The sequence below is a fragment of the Podarcis muralis genome, chromosome 10 (assembly GCF_964188315.1).
Source record: "Podarcis muralis chromosome 10, rPodMur119.hap1.1, whole genome shotgun sequence".
In the NCBI taxonomy this organism is placed as follows: Eukaryota; Metazoa; Chordata; class Lepidosauria; order Squamata; family Lacertidae; genus Podarcis; species Podarcis muralis.
The window spans coordinates 72,560,367-72,579,891 of record NC_135664.1 but is presented as its reverse complement, the minus strand read 5'-3'; the positions used below and the strand labels follow the sequence as shown (position 1 = coordinate 72,579,891).

Below are 19,525 nucleotides of genomic sequence, written 5' to 3'. Positions count from 1 at the left end.
GCCTCCCTTCCCGCAGAGGAATATTTGAGGTCATTGAGAGAGTCAAAATGGCTTCAGGATTGCACTCCTGTACTATTTCAGACACATGGTTCATATACTTATGTGTTTGCCTTGTACATTTAAAGATAAAGGTAAAGGGACCCCTGACCATTAGGTCCAGTCGTGGCCGACTCTGGGGTTGCGGCGCTCATCTCGCTTTATTGGCCGAGGGAGCTGGCGTACAGCTTCCGGGTCATGTGGCCAGCAGCACAAAGCCGCTTCTGGCGAACCAGAGCAGCGCACAGAAACGCCGTTTACCTTCCTGCCAGAGCGGTACCTATTTATCTACTTGCACTTTGACGTGCTTTCGAACTGCTAGGTTTGCAGGAGCTGGGACTGAGCGCGGGGATTCGAACCGCCGATCTTCTGATCAGCAAGTCCTAGGCTCTGTGGTTTAACCCACAGCGCCACCCGCGTCCCGCCTTGTACATTTATGAGCGTTTAATTTATATTTGAGACCTTCGAATTCTCATAACAGAGGTGAAGCCATACAATTATTGCAAAGGGAAAATCGGAACAACCATTGAAGGCTTTCGAAAAGTTGAAATAGCAATAGGCTTAGAAACGCATGAGGAAGGTGAGTCCTGCAGGAAGGCAGGCAGAAGGGGGGCGGATCTGAGGGGCAGGTCCTCCTCCTGCTCTGTTCACGAGTCTCCAGTCTGTTCTTGCTCAGGAATTTCCTCTCCTTCGGCCACCCGTGGGTTCAGGAGCTCCTTGAATCGCAGCGTGTTCCTGCGGGATGGAGACAGATCTTGTGGGGCGTTTACACACACCCCTCCTTTGCCCCCAAGGAGTTTGAGGTTTGCTGTGCAGAGTTCTCCCCCTCCTCATTTAATCCCCACAACAACCCAAGGCTGAGTGTCGGGGGGGGGGCAGATGCCCAACGTCCACCACCACCACCCCCCGCAAGCTTTGTGCCCCTGTGGGGATCATAGCTGTCAACTTACAGATTTGAAAATAAGGGACCAGCAGCCTCGAAAATAAGGGATCAGCAGCCAAAATAAGGGACCACAGGTCCCAAAGTAAAGAGCTTAGCTGATAGCAACAGTTCTGCTCCTCCTCGTCGCCAAAGTTGCGCTTTGTGCGTGGAGGGAAAGCGGCGGGTTTAACCCTTTGCGTGGAAGCCTGCTCTCATTTCATTTTAAAGCACATAAATATATATAAGTCCTCCCCATCTCCTCGCAGTCTCCGCTTTTCTTTTCTCCCCAACCGCGATGGACGACGAGAAGGGCAGGTGCCAGCAGCGCAAAAAGCGTGGCACCACAAGCAAGCCGCGCCGGAGATGTGATCGGGGGCGGGGGGGGGGGAGTGTTTCCAAGCCTCAGCCCCCGCCCCAAAAGCAATCGCGGAGAGCGACGGCCGTGAATGAACTGCCGCCGCCCCCCCCAAAACACAGACACCGAGCAAGCCCTACGGCGCGCCTAGAAGAAAGGAGGAGGAAGAGCCGAGCGGAGGAAGAGAAGGAAGAAGAGGAGACAACAGCTCGCTATCTCCCTCCCGCCCGTTGCACCCTGCTGCCCGCTCCGGCCCCGCTGGCGCTGCTTGTCTCTCTTTTTTTGCAAATCTATGCAATATTGCGCTTGACCTTCCCAGCGGGAGAGCAGCAGAGCCGGCGCGAGGCCCCAGCCAGGTGGGCTCGAGCCGCCCGCATCCCAGAAACTGGACGCCAAATAAGGGACGCTTGACAGTTATGGTGGGGATTCGAACCCTGGTCTCCCAGGTCCTAATCCGACACTCCACGCTAGCAAAGGAGATTTCGCTGGGTTTTCAGCTGGGATCCCCCCCCCCCACTTGGGGAGCCTCCACCTTCGCCCCAGAAGTGTTTACTGGTTCGGGGAGGGGCATGCACTTTGCACATGCTCAAAAATCATTCTCGCTTCACATGCTTCAGGGTGGAGCTCTCATGTAAGGGGAACAAAAGATGGCCTCTCAAGCCTCTCTCATCCCCTTGGTTTTTATTGCTTCTTTGCAACTTTCCCCAAGCTGGTGCCCTCCAGGTGGTCTGAACTATAATTCCCAGCAGCCCCAGCCCACACGGCGGGCTACACAACCACGCTGGCTGGAGCTGACGGAAACTGTAGTGCGAATCCTCCGGAGGGCGCCAGGTTTAGACAGGCTGCTAGATTGCCAGAATGACGCCGGGCTGGACGAACTCTTGTTCTGAGCCAGCAGCCGGGCTCCTCCTGCGTTTTTAGCCTGGGCACCTTTCATAGAATCACAGATCTGTGAGGTTGTAAGGAACCCCCAAAGGACATCTAGACCAACCCCTGCAATGCAGGAATTGCAACTGAAGAATCCTGGAGAGGTGGCCATCCAACCTCTGTTTAAAAGTCTCCAAGGAAGGATTGCCCGTCCCCTTTGAGATCATCCTTTCCAGTGCTGAATGGCCAGGAAAGTTCTTCCTGATGTTCAGTATCTTTTCTTGTAATCCCTTGGTTCGGATCCTAGCCTCTTTTCCATGGGGCAGCCCTTGAGATAGTTGAAAATGGCTCTTATGTCTCCTCTCGGTCTCCTTTTATCCAGGCTAAAGGTAAAGGTAAAGGGACCCCTGACCATTAGGTCCAGTCGTGACCGACTCTGGGGTTGCGCGCTCATCTCGCTCTATAGGCTGAGGGAGCCGGCGTACAGCTTCTGGGTCATGTGGCCAGCATGACTAAGCTGCTTCTGGTGAACCAGAGCAGCGCACAGAAACGCCGTTTACCTTCCCGCCAGAGTGGTACCTATTTATCTACTTGCACTCGATGTGCTTTCGAACTGCTAGATTGGCAGGAGCAGGGACCGAGCAACGGGAGCTCACCCCGTTACGGGGATTCGAACCGCCAACCTTCTGATCGGCAAGCCCTAGGCTCTGTGGCTTAGACCACAGCGCCACCCGTGTCCCAGGTTAAACATCCAGTATCCAGGCTAAACATCCCCAACTCCCTCAATCGGGCTTGGTTCCTAGGCAATTTTATCATCTTGCTGGCCCTCCTCTTTCCACTTTCTTAAACTGGGGTGCACAGAACTAGACACAGATTAGGGGTCCAGGGCAGATATTGATTCCCCCCCTCCTTCCTTACCTCTCCCTCTTGGACTGCATGACATAGGTCCGCTCTCTCTTCACCTTCTCCAAGTGACGTTTCACTGCGGTTTTCTGTCCAGCCTGGTCTTGCTGGAACGGGAAACGCAAAGTTACACTGGCTCCCCTCACAGCTGCCAAGGAGACGTCTCTTAGGACGCAGACATGGCCCAGGCAAGATGATACCCAAACCCACCCATGGAGCCATCCCAGTAAATCTACAAGAACCAGAACCTGACATTGGAAAACTCAGAACAGGGTCCCGTGCAGAGATGCGGTGGGCACACTCTTTCCTGGGCGAGCGGTTCAGTTGCATCCCTGCACTGGGAGTGACGGAAGCGAGGTCACCTCTTCTGCTGAGATGGGGAAGGAGCTGCTGGAAAGGAGGCAGAAGGCAGAGCCCCTGTATCGTGCAGAGACACAACAGGCACCTTCCTCTGTGGACGGGTATTTCTGGACTCGCTGCAGGGTGCAAGCAGTTCTGATGCGGCACATTGCGGTATGACCCCAGCGGGGATTTGGTTTCAAGGGTACTCCATAAAAATGGCAAATGTGTTAGAGCTGTCGCCATGGCTGGCGGCTGAGGCAGGAGGGGGAGGAAGAGAGAATCCTGGGCAGGTGTGGGGGACTCCCTGGTCCTGAACGGGGTAACTGTGCCCCTGAAGGGCCAGGTGTGCATTCTGCGGGTCATTTTGGACTCACAGGTGTCCATGGAGGCGCAGGTCCATTCTGTGTCCAGGGCAGCTGTCTGCCAGCTCCATCTGGTACACAGGATGAGACCCTACCTGCCCGCAGAGTGTCTTGCCAGAGTGGTGCATGCTCTGGTTATCTCCTGCTTGGACTACTGCAATGCGCTCCATGTGGGGCTACCTTTGAAGGTGACCCGGAAACTACAACTAATCCAGAATGCGGCAGCTGGACTGGTGACTGGGGGCGGCCGCCAAGACCATATAACACCGGTCCTGAAAGACCTACATTGGCTCCCAGTACGTTTCCGAGCACAATTCCAAGTGTTGGTGCTGACCTTTAAGGCTCTAAACGGCCTCAGTCCAGTATACCTGAAGGAGTGTCTCCACCCCTATCGTTCTGCCCCGACACTGAGGTCCAGCTCCGAGGGTCTTCTGGTGGTTCCCTCACTGCGAGATGTGAGGTTGCAGGGAACCAGGCAGAATAACTTTTCAGTGGCGGCACCCGCCCTATGACCCTCCCTTCAGATGTCAAGGAGATAAAGAACTACATAACTTTTAGAAGACATCTGAAGGCAGCTGTGAATTGGGAAATTTTTAATGTCTGATGTTTTACAATTTTTATATATGCTGTAAGCTGCCCAGAGTGGCTGGGGAAACCCAGCCAGATGGGCGGGGTATAAATAATAAATTATTACTGTCAGGGGCTCAGGAGCAGAGGCACAGGGGAGAGAGGAAATGGAGAGCGAAGGGGAAGAATCTGAGGGCAGCGTAGGGGAGTATGACAGTGACCCGAGAGATTCCATGAGCCTCTCCAGCGAATCAGAAGATTCCCAGAAGGGGGCGCCGATGGTCAGGGCAAGGGGGGTCCCAGGGGGGACACACCAGAAACAAGGGGTCAGCGGGGACTCCCAAAGCAGCAGCGGGAGATCAGGACCAGCTTCCCCACCAGAGCGTAGTGGGGGGGGGAAGAGTCCCATGTGTCAGGGCCAGCGTCTCCTCCAGCAGGGAGAGAAGATGAGTCAGGGCTGACCACGCCTCTATCGGAGAGTGGGGGAATGGAGGGGAGGTCAGGTCCAGCTAGCCCCCCCGAAGGGGGAAGCAGTGACAGGAGCAGTGTAACGGTCAGGAGGAAGGTTGCCAGCTGGGCGCGCGCGCCAAGTTCGAATGTACAGGCGCGCGGGACAGCAGAAAACCCGGATTGGGAACCAGGTCCTAAAGCCCGCCGGAGGCAGGGGGAAGACTCAGGGGACTCAGCGTCAGAAGAGTCTAGGAAGGGCAAGACCCCAGCGGACAGGCGGAACCAGAGGAGGAAAGAGCAAAGGAAGAGGTGGAGCAAGGCTAGAGTCTTAAACTGGTGTCTGGGGGGAGGAGATTCAGACGGAGCTTCAGCGGTCTAGAGTTTGAGACGTAGAGCTGCGCGCTGCGGCTGTGAAAGCAAAACTGAACTTCAATAAAGACTTTTGTATATAACAACGAACTGGCGTTGGTCCTTTGTGAGCTGGGACCTCGGGCAGCTCTGACAATTACTATTGTTGTTTCTCAAACGACCTTGGCATCCACAGACAACCGACCTCAGCCCGGAGGAATGGCCTCACCTGGCCCTCGTACTCTGATGGGAGAGGCCAGAACTCTGCCGGACTGCTTCCCAGAAGGTCGTCCTCAGATTTGCGGTGTTTGGCGATGGACAGCCTCTCTTGGAACTGAAAAGGAAGAGAGGATTTGTCCCAGCATTTCCTGGTGGTTTGCAGCTCCACCCCCATCGTCCAGCCCGGGCACTGAGGTCCAGCTCCAAGGGCCTTCTGGCGGTTCCCTCCCTGTGGGAAGTGAGGTTACAGCGAACCAGGCAGAGGGCCTTCTTGGTAGTGGCACCCGCCCTGTGGAACGCCCTCCCATCTGATGTCAAGGAAATAAACAACTATCTGACTTTTAGAAGACATCTGAAGGCAGCCCTGTTTAGGGAAGTTTTTAATCTTTGGTGTTTTATCGTGTTTTTAATATCCTGTTGGAAGCTGCCCAGAGTGGCTGGGGAAACCCAGTCTGATGGACGGGGTATTATTATTATTATTATTATTATTATTATTAGATTAGATTATTATTATTAGATTCCCGAATCTGGTACCATCGAGTTCACCAATTTTGTTGTATTCATTAGAACAGCTTTTGCTGGGCTTTAAATAAATGTGCAATTGTTACCATTTTCAATTTTATTGAGTTATTATCCTCCTTAGTGGTCCGTGCTACTCTGAATAACTGGAGATGAGTTTATGGAACAAACAGGGCGGCAGCCCTAAAATGTTTGGAAGCCACTGCTCTAACCATTGCACCACACTATCTACGTAGATCTGTGCACAGATAGGACACAGCATAGGTAGTGCAGCCTTCGCCAACCTCGTGCCCTCCAGAGACTCGGAGCTATGACTCCTGCCAGCCCCAGCCAGCATGGCCGACGGGAGTCGTAGTCACCCAGTGGGCGCTATGTTGGCAAGCGCTGTGTCAAGGAGAGCTGGCGCCTTCCTGCACATGCGAAACACGAGGTGGTCTGTGTGTGCACATGCGCAGCAGGTCAGAGTTTGGTGCTTTCTGCCGTTGGAAGGCACAGCCATCATAGCGCCCCCCCTGAGCAGGGGATTTCAAGGGTGCTGGGTTCGAAACAAGAGGAGTCCCCCGACTGCCTCTCCGCCATGCTCCTGGTCTCACCCGCAGGGTCTGGCGCTCCTTGTCCCGCTGGTGCCGCCGTTCTCCCTCGGCCTGAAGTTCCGCCAAGCGCCGCAGAGCCGCCTCCTTCTCCTGGTGGGAGAGCCACACAAAGGCCTTCTCCCGGCACGGTGGGCGAGGGCGGGGAGGCTGTGGGGCAGGGCGGGGGGCAAGGTGGAGGGGTGCAAAGGCAAAGGCGAGTCAGGAGGGTCTTCCGTACCCCGAAGGAAAAGCTCCCCAACAGCGCAGGGGCAGCAAACGCACCCTCCAAACGTTGGCCGGACTCCCAGCTCTTGCCTAACCATTGGGCCTGCTGGCTGGGGCGGACCGGGGTTGTAGTCCGGCAAGATCCAGAGGCCGTCGTGTTGGCTGCCGCTGTGCTGGTAGCTCTATCCCACCCACGACACACCTGGGACCTTCCAGACAGGGCCGGCTCAAGACATGTTGCTGCCTGAGGCAAAAGTTCAGCATCTGCCACCTGAGGCCACGGTCTCCCTCTGCCTCCTCTCAGGACCGGCCCTTCTTCCAGATATCCTGAGCTGCATTTCCCACTGGAACCGAGCCAGTTTACGAAATCATCCCCCAAATACTCTCTCGCCCCAGGCCAGACCTCTCTCTTCCTCAAGAACTTCCACCCAACTTTGAGGCTGCCTGGATGGAGCGCAGAAGGACAGGTGAGTTGTAGAAACCAGCCTACTTTACGAAGATGACATGTCGATGTGGGGTCATGGACCAATTTTGTGCCTACACACACACACACACACACACACACACCATCGCTGTCAACCGTCCCTTATTTGACGGGAAAGTCCCTTATCCCAGCGCCGTGTCCCGCTGCTGTCCCTTATTGATGATGTCCCTTAAATTTCCCAGGTTTCAAAGGAAGCAGCTCCTCTCCCTCCCTCCTTGCCGGCCAGGGAGGAGGGAGGCTCCAACTGGGTTGCTTGGCTGCGTTGCTCACCCAATAAGGAGTCTGAGAACGACTGGGGGGTGGAGCTTGCATGCCTTGTGCCAATCAAATCGGCCGCGTTGCCTGGGGACTCGCCTTTGCTCAGCGCTTCCCAGCAGAGAGGTGACGGTGGTTTTCCTTGCTGCATCCCCTTTGCCGGGTTGCTGCGCTGTGGGAACCACCGCTTGAGGCTTCGTTTGGCTGCTGGCTGGGCTTTCTGCCTTTGGCTCGGAGGGGCTCAGAAGTTGAACATACCTGTGCTTGGAAAATCCCTTATTTTGGTTGCTGATCCCTTATTTTCGAGGCTGCTGGTCCCTTATTTTCAAATGTGTAAGTTGACAGCTATGACATACACACACACACACACACACACACACACACCACTATGTGGCCCCTGCAGGAGAGAATGTGGCCCCCAGGCCAAAAACCTTCTCCCTCCTTGCCTCCTTGACGCAGAAAATTTACGGTGTGAGATCGATAAAAGCAAAGGCTGCATTTTCCTTACCTGGTGCCCACCTGCCTCTTCCGCAACCGCACTGCGGGAGCTGCCTGCCATTGCCCTGGAGCTGCTGTCTGCCTCAGAGTAAACAGCTGGGTCCTCCCAGAATGGAGAAATCATGGAGCCTGTGGAACTCATGTCAACTTCGCCGTCCTGGTACGGTGCAGAGAAAGGAATCAAGACAGGGAGGGATTGGGGCTGGCCCGAGACATTTTGCTACCTGTGGTAAGCTTGCTTCAGCAGTGGCAAAGGGGCAACCCTCTTAGGGCAGTAGGGCAGGTAGGGGGCTGGGAAAATCTGCAGTCAAAATGACCATTATGTTTGTTAAATAAGCCTGTGAAGAGTTTAAGATTCACAGAGTTCCTGTATTGCTGGAGAAGACAGGCCTACACCCTATACCATTTTGGCAGGAAATCGGACAAAAGATCTTAATCGTTTCTCCTTCCTCCTTGCCTCAGTCTCTCCCTCTCTTCTTTCAAGCGAGGGCTCCGCTTAGAGCCCAGACTTCATTTTGGAAACTAATTTTCCATTTTGTAACAAAGGAGAATTTTCACCTGCGTACTACTCCGATGTATTTGCTGCCTGCAATGAAATGTAAGTAAACCTTTTGTTTTTACTAAAACATGCGGTTCATTCTTAGCAAAGGGGACAGAGGGGAAAGGTCAGCAGGCCACAAATAAGGAGGGTTAAAAGGTTTGATTTTCTAATTCCTAGTAAGCTGCAAAAGCGCATAAGTGCTAAAAGGGATTTGCAGTCTGTTTACTTTCATATTTCTCCCCACACATGTGGGATAGGAGGTTTAAATTACGTTTTATAGATTTAATCCTCAATTTATCTCCATCAAAGGGGTGTACAGCTCTGTCCCTTCCTTCTCGCTTCCAACAAGTCTAGGAGGTGGCAATTATTTGGCTCAGTCCACCATTGGCGCTGTGGTCTAAACCCCACTGAGCCTAAGGCTTGCCGATCAGAAGGTCGGCGGTTTGAATCCCCATGACGGGGTGAGCTCCCGTTGCTCGGTCCCTGCTCCTGCCAACCTAGCAGTTCAAAAGCACGTCAAAGTGCAAGTAGATAAATAGGTACTGCTCTGGCGGGAAGGTAAACAGTGCTTCCGTGCGCTGCTCTGGTTTCCCCAGAAGCGGCTTAGTCATGCTGGTCACATGACCCGGAAAAACTGTCTGCGGACAAACATCGGCTCCCTTGGCCAGTAGAGCGAGATGAGCGGCGCAACCCCAGAGTCGTTTGCGACCGGACTTAACTGTCAGGGGTCCTTTACCTTTACCTTTTACCATTGTCTCTGGTGCCATCAACTGCTGGGCCACCCTTCCACTCCCAGTGGGCACGAGCCGTCAAAGTCCCATATCCATACTTGCTTCCCCAGCCGCCCCACTTCTGTGCCCTAAACCAGGCCCAGATCCCACCTGCCCCACACTCCTCCTTACCCAAGACACTCCAGAGCGCCTCTCGGGCTGGGCTATGCAGATGGAGCTCTCTCTTGACAGGCCCACGCCAAGAGCTGCTGGCGTCCACACGGGCTCTTCGTCATGCTCTCCAGGGCTGGGGGGAGAAAGCATGGCCATGGCGGTGGACTTCCAGGTGCCAATGGGGGCCTGCTCCCACAGGGGAGATGCCTCCAGCCTTCTGCTCGGTGCTCCAGGCTCCAGATCTCCACGGTCTGAGTGGTACATCCCAGGGGCTGAGAGCATCCTTGGTTGAGGTCCTTCAGCTGGCAATGCTTCCTTCAATCTCTGTTCCTGACTCTGAAAAGCCCGTGGTCCTTCCGTCCCTTGAGAATCAAGGGCTCCCACCTCTCCTTGGAGCTCCTGTTGCCTGCACACCCGGCACAGCTTCGCGCCTTCTGGGAGATGGCGCTGCACCCCGTCTTCCACCTGGAAATGATCACCCATGCCATGGACCTTGGGTTCCCTCAGATTCTGGCGGAAAAGGGTGTTTGGGTCCTGCACTTCCTCGGGAGTTCCCTGACGGTTTGGGAAATTGCTGTGGGGCTGGAGAGCTTGCTGCGGCTGGTAGTACGGTGGCTCTCGGGATGAGGGCATCTCCCTGTCCTGAGAACGTGGGTCTTCTCCTGCCCTCCTCATTCCCCGGGTGTCCTCAAGGTCTTGTGTCCTCGTCAACTCCTGAGGGTCAAGAGACTTGGACCTCCCCAGCAGAACTCCCCACAACTCCAAGCGATGCTGCTCGTGGGGTTCTGTGGGTGCGGGTTCCAGCTGGGCCATGCTCCCCTCAGCTTTAAGGGAACCCCACTCAGCCTGTGGCTCCATGCTTTCCTGGGACTGGAAAACGTGGGGTTCGCTCACCCCTGGAACCTCGGCAGATGCTTCTGGTGAACATTCTTGCCCCGGGATTTTCTGAGGTGCCTTCAGCTTCGGCGATCTCACACGTCTTCCTGGGGGCTGACAAGGCCCCTCAACTCCCTTCTGGCTTGGGGGAGGCTGAGGGATCATCTGCTGACCTTGCCATGTCTCACGTGTCTCAGTGGCCTCCTGATCTGTTGGTGGAGGCTGGTGGGACTCCGAACCTCTCCACTCCTGAGGGATCTCAAGGCCCTTGGTTCCCTGGGGTTCAGTTGCCACTTGCTTCTCTGGTTCACCAAAATCCCTGTTTTCTTGTGGCTGTTGGACCTCCCCAGTCCTCAGCCCTTGGGGCTGAAGAGCTTCCAGTTCATGGTAGAACCCTTCCAGTTCCGGGAGCTGCTCAAGATCAACCTGGGGGGCCTTGTGAGGAGGAAGGGACTGGGGCAAACTGACTGGCTGAGCTACGAACATCTCATCTCTTTGCTCCTGAAGGAAGTCCTGGCTCACAGGTAGAGATCTGGGGGATTTGATGCTCTCTGCCTCCATTTTGTAACCTTCTCTGTGGGAGTCAAGACTCCCTTGAGTCCCTTCAGCAATGTCCAGTGTTCTCTGGTCCAGTTGACTTTGCCCTTGAGTGTTTTGTGACTTCTGCCCCACAAGTCCCTGAAGCGGCTCCTTCACCGGTTGGTCACGAGGGCTTTCTGGCCTTTGGACAAGACCATCTCCCCTTGTTGGGGTCCAGTGCCCAAGTGTCTTAGACTTCCTCAGCAGGTTTCTCAGGAGCGGAGGGCTTTGTACCTCCCTCTTTTCTTTAGGATCAAGAGACTGAGGCTCCACCAGTTCTTGGGGCTCTGCTTCCCTTTGCACAAACCCCTGAATCTGAAGAGTCTCGCTCTGAGAAGATTTCTGGAGGGGAAGCTCCTCCAGCTCTTCACATTCTTTGGAGTGGAAAATCTGGGCACCCTTCAGTTCTTGGGAACAAAGAACCCCTCCCCTGTTTCTCAGTGACCCCTGCACTTGGGGAGGCTCTTTCTCCACCTGTCCAGTCTTCTGGGCCCCACACTCAAGTTCTTGTTGGAATTGAGGGCCCTCTATGTGAGTTGGAGGAAGTTCCTGAAGGGTTCCTGAATGGAGGACCACTGCTCCTCTTAAATCCTGAGGTTCCAGCTCACCTTGTCTCTGTGGGTGGCACGACTTGGAGATACCCATGTTTTGCAGGTTAGTGGGATCTCCTAGTTCCTTTCCCTGGAGTTCCCTCGGGTCAAGAGACTTTGATTTCCCCAGACCCAGCCAAGGTGGGAGGTCTTTTGTCTCCATATGTGATAAAGGCAGTTCAGCTTGGGACGTCTCATCCTCCATCAAGCTTTCCTCAAGCTGAAGAAGACACAGTTGCCTTGCATCTGGCGGACCCAGAGGGTTCTGCTCCGTCTGTGGATCTCCTGGTGGTTGGAGGTCTTCATTTTCTTTCTGCCCTTGGAGCTGTTGGTTGTCTTCCTGCGTTTCATTGGTGGCGCCTAGATCCTTCTGTCCAAGCTTCACCTGAAGGTGTGAGACCTCCTTGTCTCTCAACATCTTCTGCACAGAAGATCCATCTTCGTTCTTTGCAACCGATGTGTCCTGCAGAAGGTTCTTCATCCCCTGTGTAGTTTCGCAAGATGTGATGTTTTCCAGCGCTTGGTTCTCAGGGACCTGAGGACAACCCTCTGCGTATCTCAGAGACTGGGGAGTTTCTAGTTCCTTTGAAGCCTGGCACCCAAAAGTGTGTGATCTTGACAGTTCCTGAGGCTCGAGAGACTTTGATTTCCTTAGCAGAGCTGCCTGAAGCTGAAAGGTTTCTTGCACATGGAAAGTTTGGGAAGATCTTCCCAGGGTGCCTTCCACCTCAGAGTGCTGGTCATCCATCTTGACCCCACAGCACTGTGATTCACAATGTCCCTTGGGATCCACAGTTCCCTGGAGCGTGAGGTTCTCAGGATCTCTATGTGATGAGCTCTCAGGTGGCCCCATCAGCTCACGGGATTCAGACGCTCTCTCCAAGCAGTTCTGAAGATGAGAAGGGCTTTCTGCACCTGGTCCCTGAGGCTGAGATGACCGTGATGTGCTCTGGGCCCCTGAGGCCTCCAGACTTCTCTCTTCCTGAGATTCAAAGGTCTGAGTCTCGCTTTGTGGTTTCATCTGGAGATCTTCCTGAACCCGAAAGGCTGTGGTCTCTGGCTGCCTTTGAACTCCAGAGGACTCCTGCTCCCTCAGTTTCTGTGGCTTCTGGGTCTGAAGGTCTCTTGGGTCAAGAGACTTTGATTTTCCTAGTAATCTTCCTGGGGGCAGGAGATATTCAGTCCTACTCTGTCCCTCTAGGGCTGAGCAACCATTATCTTCAATCCTCCCTAGAGCCTCAGCTCTTTCCAGCCTCAGCTCCTTTTGGGGAAGGAACTGCGCCTCACCTGAGGGACCACAATCTTTTGTACCACACCCCTGGAGTTCCTGGCATGGATGAACGTGGCAGCAGCCAACTTTGTAGGAGCCACACATTTTGGGCACTTTCCCTTGTGACAGAGAAGACCCCCGTTTATCCTGCTTCTTTGGGGATCTCTTCACATCTTGGGGACCTTTTGCTGTCGGTGGAGATTTCTGGACAGGAACAGCCCTTGTCTCCTTCAGCACATCACGGGCCTGAGGGGTTTTCCTGGGGGGTTGAGTTGCTTCTGCCCTCCGCAAGCTCTGAGACCCCAAGCCTTGTGAAGCTGGCAACTTGGAGTCCACCTCAGGGAGAGTTTCCTGAGGCTGTGAAGATTTGGGGGCCTTCTTTTCCTTCTCCAGCACCTGAGAAGTTTCTGGTTCCATTGGTTCCTGGGGATAAACAATATTTTGGTGCTCACGTTTCTTCGACTTCTGGGCCTCGGTCTGTAGCACCCTCTGGAGTTGGGCTGCTGGGGGCATTTCTGTTTCCTGGGGCTGAGGAGAGACCGACAAATGCCCATGTTGCGTCTCTTGCTGGGCCAGCTCCAAGGCCCACCACAGAAGAGGAGGTGTTTCTGGGCTGCTACGTTTCTGATGCTGAGGAACACTTGGGTTCCCTTCTGGCCCTGACTGTGGCTGTGTGCCATCATTCCCCATGTCTGTTTGGGTGGCCTGTGATCTCCTTGCTTCTTCTAGGATTTGGGGGCTCTGGGAGGCTATTTGTCCCTGCTGCCCATAAGACGCATCCTTCTCTCTCTGGATCTGGGTCTGAAAGGGACGTGGCCTCCTCAGCTCAAATGATTTTGCCTTCAGTCCTAGGATCCTCCACAGGAGAGGTGGAGATTCCAGGCTTCTGTGTTCCTCAGGCTGGAGAACCATTTCGGGCATTCTCTGGGCCCGAGACTTTTCTGGAAACTTCTTTTTGTCAGTCTGAAGGGCCTGTGGAGCCCCCGATCTTTGAGAAACCGTCCCTGGGTCCTCAGATGGCTCCAGCTCTCTTTGTTGTTGTTGTGCTTCCTGGCTCTCAGAAGCTGTAGTCTTCTTCAGTGGGGTTCCCTGGTCTTGGTGTGCTTCCAGCTCCCTTGTTTCTTGACCTGGAAAGGTCTCCCTCTCCCTTAGAACTGGACCACATAACCTCTCAGGTGGAGCCCTCTGAGCTGGCAATACTCCATTTTCTGGCTGGGCCTGAGAGGCCTCAGCTTCCCTCAGTTCCTGAAGAGTACAAGTATCTGGAACATTCCATCCCTGGGGCCTATGAGCTTCTGGTCCCACCGGTGGTCTTCTCTGTGACAGAACCATCAGTGACTTCTTCAGCTTGTGCTCTTCTGATTTCCTCATCTCAAAAGATTTTGACTTCAGTTCCAGAGCCCCCCAAAGAAGAGGAGGAGACTCTGGTTTCTGGCCTCTCTGGGGCTGAGGACCCCACATCTCCTTTTGTGGCGCAGTCTCTGGAGTCTGTGCATCTTTCAGACTCTTCGTGTCATAGGGCTGTGATTCTCCTGAGTGTCTGGGCCATCCCAGCTCCCTCTTGGAAATTTCCTTGCTCTGAAGTATTTGCTGACTTCTCTGTGGAGATTTTTCAGCTAGACGGGTTTCCCTCTCCCTCATTTCTTGAGAAATTTCTTGTCTCTGTCCTTGGGTGAGAACATCTGATTGTCCCACCAAGGTTTCCTTCATCTTCTGACGATAAAGGATGCTCGGCTTTGGAGCCTCTGGTCGCGGCCCTGGACTCAGAAAGACATCTTTTTTCCTCATCTCAAACGATTTTGCCTTCTGCCACATAATTCTCCACAGAAGAGGCGGAGATTCTGGACTTCTGCGCTCTGGGGACTGAGGAACCTGTGTCTGCCTTTGTGGAAGTATGGCACCCTTTGCTCCCTCAGATGAAAAGTCCTGTGCTTCGTTCACATTTTGAGGCCTAGTAACTCTCACCCCTTTCTGGACCATCCCTTGCTCTTGAAAGGCCTCCTGAGAAAATTCCTGATGGCTCTGTTGTTCCTTCTTTGCTTTCTTCGCCTCAAAGTCCTCTGGTTCCTGGCAACCTGGAGCCTGAACAGCTCCTGCGCCCATTTGTGGGTGCAGGGGCTGGGTGCCAGCGACGTGCGGCTCCCTCAGTTCCTGGGGTTGAAAAGCCCACGACCTCCTCAGCTCAAGAGACTTTGACTTCCTCCACAGATTCCTGCAGTGAGGAGGGGTTTCAGGATGGGGAAGTTCTGGTCCTTGCTGGCCTTGTGGGGTTCCGTACTCTGCTCCTTGCTGGCCTTGTGGGCCCTCAGTCTTCTCCTCAGCTTGGGCCAGCTCCTGTTCCTGCTGCAGGCAACCATGGGACCTTCCTTGAGGTCCTCCTGGGATGTGAAGGCCTTCCAAATGCCTCACACCGTGTAACTTTGCCATCTCCTCAGACTCAAGACCCAAGGGCTCTGGGACCTGAACGAGTGCGTCACGGCTTTCTGGGAGCTTTTGACGCTGCGGACCCACCCTCAAATCATGGCTCCTCAGACCTTCCTTCTCTGCCTGTGAAGTTCCCTCAACTTCCCATTCCTGAGGCTGAAGAGCTTGAGGATATCCACATTTCTGAGGCTGACATACCTCCTGCTGAATCTGTGGCGACCCCCATGTCCTTGCCCTGGATAAAAGCTGGGGTTCAAGAGATTTTGATTTCTTCCGGAGAAACCTCTGGAGCTGGGAGGGCTTCGTCAGGTCCTGCTGGCACGGAATCTTGACATGTCTCGTGTCTGGATCCAGGGACTCCTTGTGGACATCTTTGTGGGTCTGAAGGACCTCCCACGGTGGAGTAGCCTCTGACTCTCTCCATTCTGGGGGTTCAGGGAACTGTGTGCCCTGGGTGTGAAAGGCTATTTGACTCCTCTCACTGTGTGGGACTTCTGGTTTCCTGGACACAAGGGGCTCCCGCTGAGGTTCCAGATCTGAAGTTTCCCTCGTTTCATTTTCTTGAAGGGCTTCTGTTTCCCTCTGTGGAATATACTGGAGGTCACCGTGGGTCTGGGCATCTACGGCTTCCATCTCCCTACCCTGTGCTCCTGGGAGGTGGGGCATCCCCAGTCCTCCATGTGGTGCTTGCTGAGGGATTTCCACATCCCACAATCCTTGGGGCAGCGAATCCTGGCTCAACAGGAACTCCAGAGACCCCAGGGATTTTGATTTCCTCAGCAGCGCAACCTGTGTCTCTAAGGTATCCGGACTCAACTCCTGGAGCAGAAGGCCTTGTTCAGCCTGAATCTCTTTGTCCTGAGGGAGGTTCCGGTTGCCTCCAGGAGCTACGGAGCCCTGAGGGGCTTCTGAATCTTGAAATCCTTTTTGCTTCTCGTGTTGAGAAGTCTCCGGTTTCCTCCGCAAAGTCTCGCCTTCTCTCTGAGGTATTTCATCTGCAGTAAGTGCTTCTCCTTCAGATGGGGACGGTTCCTGGGCGAGGCGCAACTCCCGCTCCGTCTGCAGAGTTCCCTAGAAATCAAATCAAAGTTAAAGACTCAATGAAGTCCCATTAAACCAGATATGAGCACCTCCTCCTTCTGGAAACGAATATCGAGGAATCAGCATTTCTGGATCTGTTATCGCTCTGGCAGGGGCAGGCAGCGTAGGGGCCCTGCAGGTCTACATGACCCATAATCCACAAACTGGCTTATAAGTATAAAACCAAATTTACTAGAATAATAGCTAGAATAGAGATCGACTTGTAACCATTCAAGCAACAAACATACTAAGGTGCCATGTGCAAAACAAAGCCTGGAGACACTGTAAACATGGAGTGGATAAATGTACAACTCTATCTTAACAAGTTACATGTGCAATAAACGTTATACATCCTTTATAATTTCCTTAAACTTCAATCCAAATCTGTCAGTATTTTTAAAGATATTCTTTGAACATTGTCCAATCTTCACTAAATTTCTGGTTAGAATCTCCTCTTATTCTCCCAGTCATCCTTGCAAGTTCTGAATACAGCCATACCTCGGGTTACAGACGCTTCAGGTTGCGTTATTTTGGGTTATGGACCCGCCAAAACCTGGAAGTACCGGAACGGGTTACTTCTGGGTTTTTGCAGTTGCGCATGCGCAGAAGTGCTAAATCGCACTTTGCGCATGCGCAGAAGCGCCGAATCACAACTTGCGTGTGCGCAGATGCAGCATTGCGGGTTGCGAATGTGCCTCCCGCACGGATCACATTCGCAACCCAAGCGTCCACTGTATTCTATCATCTTCGCTTGTCAATCAGTTTTTGTGGGGATTACATCACCTTTCCAGTTTTTTGCCATTAAAATCCTCGCCGCTGTGGTTGCGTACATGAAAAGGGTTCTGTGGGTTTTTTTGTACATCAATAAAAAAGCCCCAAATATGGCACCCTCTCCCCATAGGGGTGTTGCTCCACCCCCTTGCTTGTTTTGGATGACCTTATCTGAAACTTTTGTACACGGAATTCCAAATCTGTGTACAGCCGACTTCTGGGGCTGCTGGAAGTTACAGCCCAGTAACTCCTGATGGGTCCCATGCACCTGAGGTTGCAATATTAACAATAATAATAATTTATTATTTATACCCCGCCCATCTGGCTGGGTTTCCCCAGCCACTCTGGGCGGCTTCCAACAAAACACTAAAATACAACAATCTATTAAACATTAAAAGCTTCCCTAAACAGGGCTGCCTTCAGATGTCTTCTAAAAGTTTGGTAGTTATTTTTCTCTTTGACATCTGGTGGGAGGGTGTTCCACAGGGCGGGAGCCACCACTGAGAAGGCCCTCTGCCTGGTTCCCTGTAACTTGGCTTCTCGCAGGGAGGGAACCGCCAGAAGGCCCTCGGAGCTGGACCTCAGTGTCTGGGCAGAACGATGGAGGTGGAGACGCTCCTTCAGGTCTACTGGACCAAGGCCATTTAGGGCTTTAAAGGTCAGCACCAACACTTTGAATTGTGCTCGGAAACTGACTGGGAGCCAATGTAGGACTTTCAAGACCGGTGTTATATGGTCTAGGCGGCCGCTCCAAGTCACCAGTCTAGCTGCCACATTCTGGATTAGTTGCAGTTTCCGGGACACCTTCAAAGGTAGCCCCACGTAGAGCGCATGGCAGTAGTCCAAGCAGGAGATAACCAGAGCATGCACCACTCTGGCCAGACAGTCTGCGGGCAGGTGGGGTCTCATCCTGTGTACCAGATGGAGCTGACTGCAACACTTCCATCTTCCCACACCATGGCACTGCCCCATGCCTTGGGCCCCGCTTCGTAAGTGGGTGGACGAGCTTTCAAACTTACCCGTTGGCAGAGGGAGCGCTGCTGCTCCTGGGGAGAGACGGGCCGCAAATCCCGGACCAGAGACGTCAGGGGTGATTCCTGCAGTCGGGCGAGGAGTTTCTCAAAGAGGGCAGGGCAAGCGGCTCCCTCCTGGGGGTGAGACGGCAAGTGGTGAGCCTGAGCGACTGAGTCACCTATTGCTGTGGGCTTGTGGGGTCAGTATGGATGATCTCCTGGCTCCCTTCCCATTCCTGGGGTCCTGCAGCCAGTGAGGGTTAGAATCCAGTGGAGGATTCTGTTGCTGAACTAGCCAGGCAAGCTCTTATGTAAGACAAGGGCCACCTAAGTGTTACTCCTTAACTTAAAGAAAACAAAAGAGTTTATTGTGGACTTTAGGAGATGTAAATTGAATATTCAGCCACTTATTATTGAGGGGAAATGTGTGGAACAGGTCTCGCTGCTCTCCGAAGGCTTGCGGATAGCTGCCTGAAACCCCCAGAGCGCAGCGACAGTTCGCGCTGCGCTCTGGGGGCTTCAGGCTTCTCCTTTTTAGCCACGGGGCTGGGGCGGGGGAAGCCTGAGCTTCCCCCGACCCTAGCCCCCAGAACAGGTCGGGGAGCGGTGGCAAGGTTGTGCACAGCCTTGCCTTCGCTCCCGGAGCTTGCTTCCCCCAACCCCAGCCCCCAAAACAGGTCCGGGAGCGGCGGTCCCTTCTCCCTCCTGGGGAAAGCCCGCAAGAGCCGCGCGGAGCTTGTGTGCGGCTCTTGGGGGCTTTTCCTGCCTGCCTCCCCCCTGCATTCGCCCCATAGGAGGCACAAACTTTTCCCCTTAGTTTTTAAGAGGGAAAAAGTGCGTCCTATGGAGCAAAAAATACGGTATATAAAATGCACTCTCTGCAAAACCAAATAAACAGAAATCTTATAAATCTCTGAAAGTCACAAAATATGCACTCTTGGTGGATTCTCTTGAAAGCATAGAACAAAATGAAAGTCTTATAAGACTCTGAAAGTCTTTATAGACTATGCAAGTCTCTGAGAGAAGCAATGGGTCAGATTCTTATCTGGTGAAAACAAGCCGTAAAGCTTTGTTTTATGACGTCCAACGCTGCCGAAGTGGTCCGCAAACAGACGTGGTGAACAGTGATTCCGGATATACCCACTGTTTCGTGGAATTGCTATGGAGTAGTGATTTCTGTTTATTTGGTTTTGCAGAGAGTGCATTTCATATATTTCATACTGTGCAATGCGTTAGGATATTTCCGTTCCACCTTAAAAGGGAGCAGGCTTTGTGAGTCTGCGTATTTCCTGTTCACAGGATGTTTAGGTTTTCTGTTGCTTTCGTTTCTCTCTCTCGCTGCCTGAAACACTGAAGCAGGCGGTCATGTTTTCCTCTGTTCTGACTAACGCAGGATAAACTTATGAAAAATGCTCTCCTGCGTGCATCTTTCGCTGTGCCTTATCTGCTGATAAGAGCGTGCATAAGCCCTGGAATGTGGCAAGCTATTTCTGGAGCTCGTGTCGCTAATTGCTGATACTGCGTGTCTACGGGAGATCGATGGACGTCCGGAGGCGACGTGGGGCCATGATGG

The 19,525-nt window shown here is 53.5% G+C and overlaps 1 protein-coding gene across 1 annotated transcript in view; it reads right to left on the bottom strand.

Moving 5' to 3' along the window:
- Nucleotides 1-430: 430 nt before the first annotated feature.
- LOC114605746 (uncharacterized) overlaps nucleotides 431-19,525 on the bottom strand; it is a 42,980-nt gene continuing 23,885 nt past the window's right edge. The window contains exons 14-20 of the mRNA XM_077935613.1: nucleotides 17,959-18,087; nucleotides 9,368-16,159; nucleotides 7,935-8,144; nucleotides 6,484-6,630; nucleotides 5,382-5,486; nucleotides 3,099-3,190; nucleotides 431-771 (exon numbers count right to left, since the gene is read on the bottom strand). Coding sequence (XP_077791739.1) covers nucleotides 684-771; nucleotides 3,099-3,190; nucleotides 5,382-5,486; nucleotides 6,484-6,630; nucleotides 7,935-8,144; nucleotides 9,368-16,159; nucleotides 17,959-18,087 — 7,563 coding nt within the window. The 3' untranslated portion in view covers nucleotides 431-683. The remainder of the gene's footprint in view (nucleotides 772-3,098; nucleotides 3,191-5,381; nucleotides 5,487-6,483; nucleotides 6,631-7,934; nucleotides 8,145-9,367; nucleotides 16,160-17,958; nucleotides 18,088-19,525) is intronic.